The 10,652-nt window shown below is 41.3% G+C and overlaps 4 protein-coding genes across 4 annotated transcripts in view; 3 read left to right on the top strand and 1 right to left on the bottom strand.

Moving 5' to 3' along the window:
- Positions 1 to 1,048: 1,048 nt before the first annotated feature.
- LOC135431356 (uncharacterized) lies at positions 1,049 to 1,944 on the top strand. Its single transcript, XM_064686473.1, has 2 exons — positions 1,049 to 1,365; positions 1,420 to 1,944. The coding sequence occupies exons 1-2, from the start codon at positions 1,086 to 1,088 to the stop codon at positions 1,770 to 1,772; spliced, it is 633 nt and encodes a 210-aa protein (XP_064542543.1). The 5' UTR covers positions 1,049 to 1,085; the 3' UTR covers positions 1,773 to 1,944.
- A 1,531-nt stretch (positions 1,945 to 3,475) lies between these two features.
- LOC135431393 (uncharacterized) lies at positions 3,476 to 4,349 on the top strand. Its single transcript, XM_064686526.1, has one exon. It carries the CDS (start codon positions 3,824 to 3,826, stop codon positions 4,019 to 4,021), a length of 198 nt encoding a protein of 65 aa, XP_064542596.1. The 5' UTR covers positions 3,476 to 3,823; the 3' UTR covers positions 4,022 to 4,349.
- Positions 4,350 to 4,503: 154 nt separating this feature from the next.
- Positions 4,504 to 6,657, bottom strand: CSN3 (COP9 signalosome subunit 3). Its single transcript, XM_064686513.1, has 8 exons — positions 6,456 to 6,657; positions 6,113 to 6,361; positions 5,781 to 6,046; positions 5,520 to 5,714; positions 5,142 to 5,450; positions 4,897 to 5,079; positions 4,762 to 4,829; positions 4,504 to 4,672 (listed from the first exon to the last, which is right to left on the bottom strand). Exons 1-8 carry the CDS (start codon positions 6,508 to 6,510, stop codon positions 4,657 to 4,659), a joined length of 1,341 nt encoding a protein of 446 aa, XP_064542583.1. The 5' UTR covers positions 6,511 to 6,657; the 3' UTR covers positions 4,504 to 4,656.
- A 247-nt stretch (positions 6,658 to 6,904) lies between these two features.
- LOC135431279 (zinc finger protein 879) overlaps positions 6,905 to 10,652 on the top strand; it is a 4,113-nt gene continuing 365 nt past the window's right edge. The window contains 4 exon segments of the mRNA XM_064686304.1: positions 6,905 to 7,240; positions 7,242 to 7,292; positions 7,353 to 7,902; positions 10,042 to 10,652. The exon segment at positions 10,042 to 10,652 is cut by the window's right edge and continues 365 nt beyond it. Coding sequence (XP_064542374.1) covers positions 7,038 to 7,240; positions 7,242 to 7,292; positions 7,353 to 7,902; positions 10,042 to 10,191 — 954 coding nt within the window. The 5' untranslated portion in view covers positions 6,905 to 7,037 and the 3' untranslated portion in view covers positions 10,192 to 10,652.

Here is a 10,652-nt window from a genome sequence, read left to right as displayed (position 1 = left end):
TTATTGTGTTTTTGATAACTAATTGTCTTGTCTTTCAACTGTTATACAAACAAAGCACACCATACATATTTAAACTGTTATACTCTGTTAAACACACGCCGCATAACCAAATGGCATTTTTCTAACAACTGCCACCAAAACACACAAAAAAAAACAAGAAATTGTAAATTAATGAAAAAAGAAAAAAAGAATTAATTTAACTAAGGCTTGAACACAGCGCGTCGTGTCTGCAGTTGTGTGTGAGTGTAATATGCACACACACAGACGCACACAGATGCAGCTGGGGATTCGTTTGTTTTTAGGCGGTTTGCGCAGTGTGCAGGCCACGCCCCCGCGCCAGAGAGCGCGTGCGAGTGTACCCGCCGGCGGGTTTAGACTAAAGAAGAGAGCGGCGATTTGCAAGCGAGCGACGAAAAGCTAAATGCTATGAAATTTCCAAAAAGGAGTGCCGTTACGCAGCTGCGCCTGAGCGAGAGCGAGAGCGAGAGAGCGCATACAATTTAAAAATAATAATATTATCAATGTAAAATCGTATGTACTATAAAAAGAAAAGAAAAACAAAAACAAAAAATCTAACAAAAAACGAGCAAAAACAAAAAGCTGTAATAAATACATTTACATAGATGTTGCAAAACAAAGCGATATTTGAGGGGGGGGGGGGTGGTTAGTATGGGGGAGGGGGTTGGCTCCTTTTCTTTTTATGATAAACAAGAAAAAACGAGGTTCTATCCGGAAAATGAAATGATGACGAACTGCCTTTGTAGAAAAGCTTTATTTCAAAGCGATTGTTCCTTTTATAGGAGGATATATATATATATATATCCTGTTCTCTTCTTAGGTAAAGATTTTGCTCACATCTTAGTATGATGTCAGTTTTAAGACAGAGTAAAGGTTGCATAGAAGAAGGCATCTAGATATGGCTAAACCGACTCGACTGTTGATCCGCAACAATACTTATCAGGATTGGGACGTCTCCTTCGATGCGTTACACATTTGATGACAGAAATATGATACCCTATTCGAGGGTATATAAAATATGAAATAAATATTTGTTGTGACGAGAACCCAAGCAGCCCTCTGTTCTAATGTTGCTGGACGCCATCATTTGGTTACCCACACTATTCACCTACATTGTGTTCCTGCTCATACTGATCATACTGTTCTTCATCGTGGCCTATGTCAGCCATAAGATCTATATATCCATCTATGATAATCTGCCGTTGCCGGCAGCGCCTGGCTCCCGATCCTCGGTGGCGTTGCGCGAACATTCGCGTGATTTCTCACGCCTGGAACACTTTGGCGCCCAGATGAGCTCGCGCTCCGTGTGGATACAGAATCGTTCGACGATCTTTGACTCGCCGGTGGGTAAGTAGTATCATATATTCGAGTCCAGGCCCGGCTCAATTGGCTGCCACGCAGTGCGCATCACGCTGACTTTGGAGCCGTGCTTTCTGATCAGCGTCGCGCTGGACATCTACTCGGATCCGAACCAGCGGGCGATTAGCTGCCTGTGCAATTGCAGCGACACCGAAATCAAGTGCACCATGCTGGACGTCCAGGCCGTTAGCAATGTTCGTGTGTTCAAGTATTACGATGATCTGGCCAGTGTGCCGCGTCTCAAGGTCCTGTTGCGCTGCAATGAGCGCAAGAATATGCGATTCGTGCTGGACGATGTCATCAAGGATGTCATGGAGACACGCTGCTCGGACAATGCGTCCGCTTGCAATACGCCGTCCCGAAAAAGTCGACTAACAGACACAGAGAGAGAGTGAGAGAGAGAGAGAGAGAGAGAGAGAGAGGGAGGCAGCTGCACTGTGGTTCGCATGTACTCATAATTAGGACTTTATTTTTGTAGAACTCGTTTTCTCCATATATTGTGTGTGTTGTTGTAAATGATAAATATATTCTCGGCATGGCTTACGGTCATGCCCCCCGTTAAACCAGTTTCAAACGTTGTCCAGAGCGCATTGAGCCAGCGCTTTTTATTACAGTGGTTTGGTGCAGGGTTCGAGCCAGCGTCTCGCCTTCGGTGGTTCGACTCAGGGTTCGAGCCAGCGTCTCTCCTTTAGTGGTTCGATTCAAGGTTCGAGCCAGCATCTCGCTTTTTGAGAGCACAAGGAAATGTGCCTTACTCTACTTTTTTTTTGGAAAATATATTTTCCATCAACTGGGAAACGTGAAAAAAAACCCGCATGACAATCGTACGTTACATTTTATGGGTACAACTCGAACAAAAAATTCCATTTCTTATCTGAATTAAACATTTTTATCAGTCGCTCAGATAAGAGTCAAGAGATTTGGTCGAATCACGCCGACGACGACCCCCGTCCGGCAATTAGATCGGCACAAGCCGCCAATTTTTTTCGACGCTATTCCAATTTTATTGTCAGCTGGCATTTTTATTCTCGACTCATTTAATAAAGCGAAATAAAAAAAAAGGGAGAAAAAACAACGTAGATTTAATTGCTTGATTGGCTGAATCAATGAATATGTTTGGCATTCAATGAATGTACGCCATACGCATACCCTGTAGTTAGAGAAATGGCTCGGAAGGGTATTATAATGCTGGGTATTTGTATATATATGAACTCCAAATTGTATTTATGTATATCTTAGATCTTTGAATATCTGATGGAACTCGGCGATTAGAGGAGCTGGAGACAGTTGCTTAAAACCTTTATGATCTATAAAATTAGGATATTACGTTCTTATCGGATCAACTTTATGATGACAACTATTGAGTTCCCGCCTGAAAAACTACTTTTATGATATATCTCGACTCAACTTGGTTTTACATGCTCCTAAAAAATGTCGAAAGTCTTCTCAAAATCGAACTATTATATGATATAGATATTATATTATATTATATTATGTGATATATGTATATTTTATTATATTATAGGATATATATAGCTCTAATAGAAACAGCTCGTCAAATGTTAGGGTATCTTAGCTTCGACACCCCCCACGCAGCTCTCTCTTTTTTTTTGGTGGTTCTAATTATGGTGCTGCACTTGGACATATTTTGTCAGCCACATAAGCCGAATTTTAAATAGCTCTCTTTCTATAAATATCGCGCTGCATTTACAAATTGAAATATACGTAAAAGAAAAAAAGAGAAAAATTAAATCTAGGGCACTTTGGACCAGCGAAGAGAGAGAGTATCTCTACAACAGATTCGCGCTGACTCAGCACATTTTTTTATAGACTTAATTAAAACAACTATTAGAATTTTTTTTTTTGGGGCACTTTGGACCTGGGCATAGAGTATCTGCACTTCGAGCACACTTTTCTCTCTAGCTAGTTTTCTAGTGTAAAATATATATACATATATTCAATATTTTTATAGCACGATGTGGATGCAAACCACTTCGACCTGACCCTGGTTAATGTAGCAGGCGGTTTGGCCCCACTCACACATTGGATATTCGGAGAAGCCAATAAACGAGTTTCTACACAACAGAATGCTTATCATAGAGCGAACGCGGGCTACGCGGCGTATACGTAACGCAAAGTTCTATTCGAAGTCGAGTCGCGGCACGCCAGTTTCTGGCCTCAGTTCAGGCACAGGTGTCAATGCACACGGTACGGAAAGATATCTACGCATATACGTGTGAATAAAATATATAAATTTACATACATATATATAGATATACATATGTGTGCGACATTTAATTAGCATACGCGTTTCACTTCAGTTCTGTTTCGGTTCGACGCACTCACACATACTCTTTCGCTCTCTCTCTGCTTGGCCTGTCTCCGAACAATACATTACAATTCCAAATAACAAATACAAACTTATTGAAACTCTCTGAACAACATAATGCTGGATCCCATATCGGATACACCGCTGGTGCTGGCCTACGTATTTATGTCGCTGCTGGTGCTGATTGTCTGCTTTATACTATTCAATGTGGTGCACAAGCTATATCGCGGCATGGGCGCTGATGTTGGTGTGGGCGTGTCGAGCAGCTCGCTGAAGACAGCTATGCTGGAAGTGGATGTGATGAAAACCGGTTAACGACAACAACGACAACGACAACGCTGCTCGGCGAGAATCTCAACAGCAACGGCGACAACAACAACAACAACAACGCTGTGGCCTGTGGATCAGAGCAGCTGCAACATTGTACATAAAGCCACTGTTTATAAAAAAAATAATAGCATTTTAGCCTAGCTGTAAACTAGTACTTATATATATATTCCAGATGACGGGGCGGGTTTGTGTCAGGCATTCTAGTCATTTAATTGTAGCCATAGCGTATAGCCCATATTGTGGGTTAAATAAAACGTCTTATGTCCGACATTGATATTGTAAATACAAATAAAAACATATCGTTAAATACTAATTGAAAGTGTAGCCCTGGCCCAAGTGCAAAGCAATTTCTGTATCGCATGATCGCCGTAAAGCCTCGTTATCATGATTTTGCGCCTTGGTTATCTGTGGGCATGGCATGTCATCAATAATAATTGAAGGCATTGATTAAAATGCCGCGTTAGTCATTGATTTATACATAGGCTTTATTTAAAATAGCGTGTTTCATCTATAATTTCTTTCTTTCTTTCGTTTTCCTCTTTAGCAGCTTGTGGCCCAGTGCACGCTTTTCTTTAGGCTGCTGCTTCTGCTTCTCCTTTTGCTTGTTGTGCGCTGGCACATCAATCCGTGGGATCGCTGTCAATGGAATTGAATTGGTTGGTTGGTTGGTTGCTTGTTTCTTGATTGGTTGTGTTTTTTTGCTTGTGGCTTGCATTGATTCTTACCCCGAATAGGTCTTGGGGTGCTGTGACGCCAAGTCCTCATCCTGACTGCCCAGCGCCTTTTTCACATACTGCATTAGTCGGGTACAAAAAAGGTTTATAAATTCATTTCAGCTTATATTTGATTGTGGTTTTTACCATGGGATTCAATATGATCTCCTCTTCCATTTTGTTGATTTGTTTCACCAAATCGAGCACCTGCGTGATATTCGTTTGCACATTAAGAAACATGTCCGGCAAATTGTATTGCTCTGGATCATCCTTGAAGAGCACCATGCCATCTTTCTGATTGATGCACGCAAAGATTTCGCCCGATTTGATCTGATCACAAGACATTAAATTAAGCATAATTGGGAGAAGATGAGCACAGCTGCAATACAAACCATGTTCAATATATAGCGCTCCGCTTCCACGGCGCTGGGCAGCTGGACACGGCTGGCCACGTCGCTCAGGGAGAGCGTGAGAAAGGTTTTCGTCAGACGCTGTATGTTGCGTTTGTAGAGGGACGTCGCCACCTGCTTGGCCAGGCCCATGTTATTATCACGCGTAAATGCTTCACTGTATTTGAGTATAATGATGCGCAGCTCCTCGCTTGACGAGTTCTCATACACATTGACCAGATCATGATAATAGTTGGCCAGCGGCTTCATAAAACGCCCAATCACCTGTGCGTTCTTTGGTATATACGATATCTGCAAGGAAAGGAATCAATTAGGAATTATTTGATTGAGTCAATTTGACAATTGACAGATTTTTCGCACCTTGCCCTCGACAATGAGTGAAACCATGAGAAACTTTTTGTATGCCTCCAGCATGATGTGCGACATGGCCATGGCGGGCGTGGTGATGCACACCTCAAAGAAATACAAGGCGCGCTCATAGTTCTTAATTGCCGTATAGATCATGCCGCCATAATAATAGTACAACAAAAAGTACTTGGCATCGTTGTTGGCATCCTGCAGAGAGAAGCAAAAGGGATGAGCATGTGGAGTAGGTAATTAGGATTCAAAGCTATGTCCTACCAGCGTATGCTGCGGCTGCTGTTGCTGCTGATTCTTGCACTCGGCGGCAACGGTGGAGATGTCTGTTATGTCCGTATCCAGATGGGGCAGTATCAGATTAAAGTTTTTTGCCTTAAGGCTCAGCTGGCAGAGATCGGCGTGTATAGGCGTTAGCTGTGTATCCATATGTCTAATTTGCTCAATGGCACGCGACAGCACCTTAATGCCCAAAATGCTTAGGTTCTTCTGCACCACAAAGTCCGTAAACAGATGACAAGTCTCGTAAACTGCACACGAAGGAGGAACGAAATGAACTACCGAAAATATGGAATACAGATCCATGCTACACTTACAGGGACAGACGGCAAAGCGGAGCTGCTCCACATTGCTGCGCTGCACAAATTCGCGCATCAATTGGATGATTTGTACCGGCTCCGGATTTGCGGTCGCGGCGCTATGCAGTTTACCGAGCAGCACATAGAGCACGCCCAGTGTGTGCTGTTGCATGTCTAGCGTTTCGAGCACATTGTCCAATATGCTCCAGTTGCGCACCAGCAGCGACAGCGATTCGGGCAACTCATCGGCCAGCTCCCGGTAGCTGCCTGCATTTAAACAAATAATCAAAAAAATCAAAAACAAAAAAAAACTATATCAGTTTTGTTCGCTCGCTGCATACCCGGCGCCTAGAAGACTTACCCGCTGCGCTTAGTGTGCGCACCTGATTCACATAGTTTTCCAGCGCGCTGCCCATATTTGTTATGCCTATGCAGTCCGAGACTATTGCGTTCTGCTGATTTATCGCTAAGAACTAATAAATTAAATAAAATTATAAAATTAGTTTTTTATACGCGTTCGCGTTTTTCCTGTTGACAGTGTGACCGTAAGCTGAGAGCATTTAAATACCATCTGCAGTCAGTATTGCAAAAAGGTGGCAAGGCTTTACGCCTTAATTATTTGTTATTTTCCTGTGATGTGCGATACTTTTTATTTTCGTAGCAGCTTTTTTGGCGATTTACAAATAGCTGAACTGGTAAGGTATTGTTATCCCCTGTCAATGTAACATTTTAAGCAGCCCTGTTATTAAGGGCGCGATACGTGCCCAAGTCAGTCGGAGAACTCTGTCTCTTTCCATGCAACTGTTAAGTCCAAATGTTGGCACCGCCTTATTAACATTTCAGCAGAATGTTAAGTTACTACCGTTACTGTTAACTAAACAGCTGATGATTGTCTGCCGAGCCGCTCAATTGAAATTAGTTTTGAGGAATTTATTTGTTTGCAATGGAGCTGCCTCCGCGTATTGTTTATGTGTGTAGTCTGTGCTTGCGGCAATATGATTTACTGGAGGATCTGCGTGGCCACATGATGTTATACCACAAGTGTGAGCCAATCAAATCAACGTCCAGGCAAGGCTCGTTGCCAAAGCAAAATGCCAAGAAAACGGAGTCTCAGGATCAAAATGAAGAGTCCTTGACGCCGCCACCACCTGCCATTTAGAGACTTTCGGGTGGTGCTGCATGCAAATCAGCAATTGCCGTAAGTTTTTGACTGTCAAGAAGAAAATTCCCAAATTTTAACTGTTTAATCCCAACAAAGTTGCGATGCCAGCAGCACCTGCATCTATAAATTTGAGGACATCCAAAAGCTGGCAATGCACGGCAAGTGCCACAAGGACGCCGGCTTCAGTTGCAGCGAGTGCGGTGCCGATATGCCCAACTGGCGACGCTGCTCCCTACATCTGTGGAAGGTGCATCAATTGGATGTCGATCTGCTGCAATGTCCCGCAATCGGCTGCGACTATAAGTCGCCCATCTCGGCGCTCGTCTGGCGGCACATGCGTGTGCACAGGCGATGGCGCGCCAGGGTCATGCGGCGCGAGCTGCTCCTGCGTCGGCGAGCCCAGAAGCAACAGCAGGAGGAGGAGCAGCAGCAGCAGCAGCGCGAGGCGACAGCGTCGCAAGCTCAGCCACAGGCTGCCACAGCCAAGAAGAACAAATATTATGCGGAGAAAACCTGCGAGATTTGTCAACGCAAATTCGTCAATGGCAAAACACTCTCCAAGCACGTGAAGACTGTGCACAACAAGATAAAACCCTTTATTTGCAATGTCTGCGGCAAGAAGACAGCGCGCAAGGCTAGCCTAATAGTAAGACATCACATCTATCTCTATATATAAAACTGTTTGCCCTGACTGACTGACTGACTGATTGGTTATCAACGCACAGCCCAAAGCGTAAGAGCTAGAAAGTTTAAATTTTCACTGTACTTACCTTATGTGATGAAGGTTTCGGGAAATTCCGCCCGCATGTCTGGAGAAATCGCGAAAAACGATTGTTTGAAACTTTTTTGTTTACCATCCGATCGGTCTAAAACTCATTTGGAAAGACCTTTGTTCAAATTCATTTGACAGTATTTCGCACATTTTGGAAAATCAATTCCTCCTTGTTGGAAATGGGAACAAAGACTTGGTGGGTGATGTTTCGCGCTCAAATTCATTTCCAAGAATCTATATGAAAAATCACATGGGACGTGTTTCACACTATTCGCAGAATCATAGCTTCCTCGGTGGAAAGTGTGATTCAAAGGTTTATTGGGCTTAGTTTTAAGTTTGCCTATATATTTATGCCTGTTTGTACATACATGTATGCATGTTTGTTTTGCATATATGCTAATATGGATGTATGCAGGCATACATACATCCAATCATAATTACATACATACATACATATATACATACATACATACATACATACATACATACATACATACATACGTACATACATACATACATACATTTACATACATACATACATACACACATACATACATACATACATACATACATACATACATACATACATACATCTACATACATAAATCTTCATACATACATCTACATATATACATATCTACTTACCCGCCCACCTCCTCCACCGCCTCCTCCACAGTTGCTCCTCCACAGGCCGTTGGAGCCAACGTTTCCTGCTTGGTTGAATTTCAGTGGGGCCTACTTGAATTCTTGAGAATCGAGGAGGAGAGCACTTGGTAGAAATTCGTTTTATTTAAATTTGCAGCACAGCGACAGCGTTGCAAACAAACATGCATGCATACATATATACATAAATGCACACATACATGCATGCATACACTAACACACATACGACCACATACACACACATACATATATAATACTTTTATGCCTTCCTACAAAATTCTTTTATTTTTATATATAAATCTATTGGTTCTAACTGCTTGATTGATTGACTAACTGATTGACCAACTGACTGACTGATTGACTGACTGATTGACTTACTTTCTGATTGAGGATCAACAACAGGCCGAACTTTAATAGCTAAAAGCTAAATTTTTAACTGTAAGGTATTTTATGCGGTGAAATTGCCTGCTAAGACGGGATTTCAGATTTCGCCCGCAAATGTGGAAAACGATTGTATCAAAATTATTGTGAAAATGGTACCCTCAAATATCCTATATAGACAAAGTTCAAAATTTCCCACCCTCATAACTCGGCCAAAACTCAACCGATTTTCATAAAGTTTGGTTTTTTGTTTATGGTTTAGTCTTCAGATCAATTTGGCATCAAAATTGGCATCATTATTTTTTGGTCGAAATTCATGTAAAAATTGTACCCTAAAATATCCTATATGGACATACATAGGCCAAAATTTCTCAACCCCATAACTCGGTCAAATCTTATCCGATTTTCACGAGTTTTAGCTCTTTTTTCATGGTTTGGCCTCTATATAAATTTGGCATATAAATCTGGCAACATTATTCTGGGCCCAAAATTCATGTGAAAATGGTACCTTCAAATATTCCATATAGATATAGTTCATAATTTCCCAGCCCCATAAATCGCTTAAAACTCAACCGATTTTCACGAGGTTTGCCTCTTTGTTCATTGCTTGACATCTAGATCAATTTGGCATCACAATTGGCATCATTATTTTTTGGTCGAAATTCATGTGAAAATGGTACCCTCAAATATCCTATATAGACCGAGGTCAAAATTTCCCAACCCCATAACTCGGTCAAAACTCAACCGATTTTCACGAGGTTTAGCTTTTTGTTCATGGTTTGGCCTCTAGCTCAATTTGGCATCTAAATCTTTATTCTTGTTTTTAGGTCTTGTCCGAGTTGCTTTAAACTTTTAATAGAACAAATTGTAAACAGATTAATGTAGAAAACGAAAAGCCTTGTTATAGTTGTTCTTATCTATGTAAATTTGATATGGTAATTTAAAGTAATTGTTGCCAATCCCTTGCAGATACACATGCGCCAGCACACGGGCGAAAAGCCGCTGAAGTGTGAGCATTGCAAGTTCTCCACGCGTGATCCCAGCTCGCTTTACAAGCATCGCCAGCGACATGGGAATCAGGCAGCTCTTCCAAATCCCAGAATGGACAGCCAAATGTAGGACAAGGAACTGCAGCTATATTTAAGTAGTAAGCGTTAAACAGATTTGATTTGAATTTAAATGTTCATTTATTGAGTTTACGTTTTGTCCATTTAATGTTAATATCATTTTAGAATCTGATATGATTTTGGTTTTTTTTTGTTTTGTTTTTTTGTATTTTTTTTTACAACATTTTAATTTAGCTTATGTTGGTTTAAGTTTTTGTTTAGTTACGGGTTTATCTTTCTTTTGGTTTTTAACTTTTTATTTTTAAGTTTAAACTAGTTTTTTTTTTATTTTAAAAATCTAACCTTATGTGGTCTTTGCAATTTTTGACGCTCTTCCGCGTTTTCTGGTAATTTGCCTCAGTCCATTTTAATGAGATCGGCGCACACATATATATATATATATATATATGTGTGTATATGTGTGTTTATATATATTTAATTGTATTTGCCTAATTGTATATAACTGATCAATCT

Source organism: Drosophila montana, unplaced genomic scaffold, assembly GCF_035044405.1.
Source record: "Drosophila montana isolate Dmon_TW-CO22-7 unplaced genomic scaffold, ASM3504440v1 contig_1455_1, whole genome shotgun sequence".
Taxonomy (NCBI): Eukaryota; Metazoa; Arthropoda; class Insecta; order Diptera; family Drosophilidae; genus Drosophila; species Drosophila montana.
Note: the sequence above shows the minus strand (reverse complement) of the source record. Positions and strands in the feature narration are given on the sequence as shown.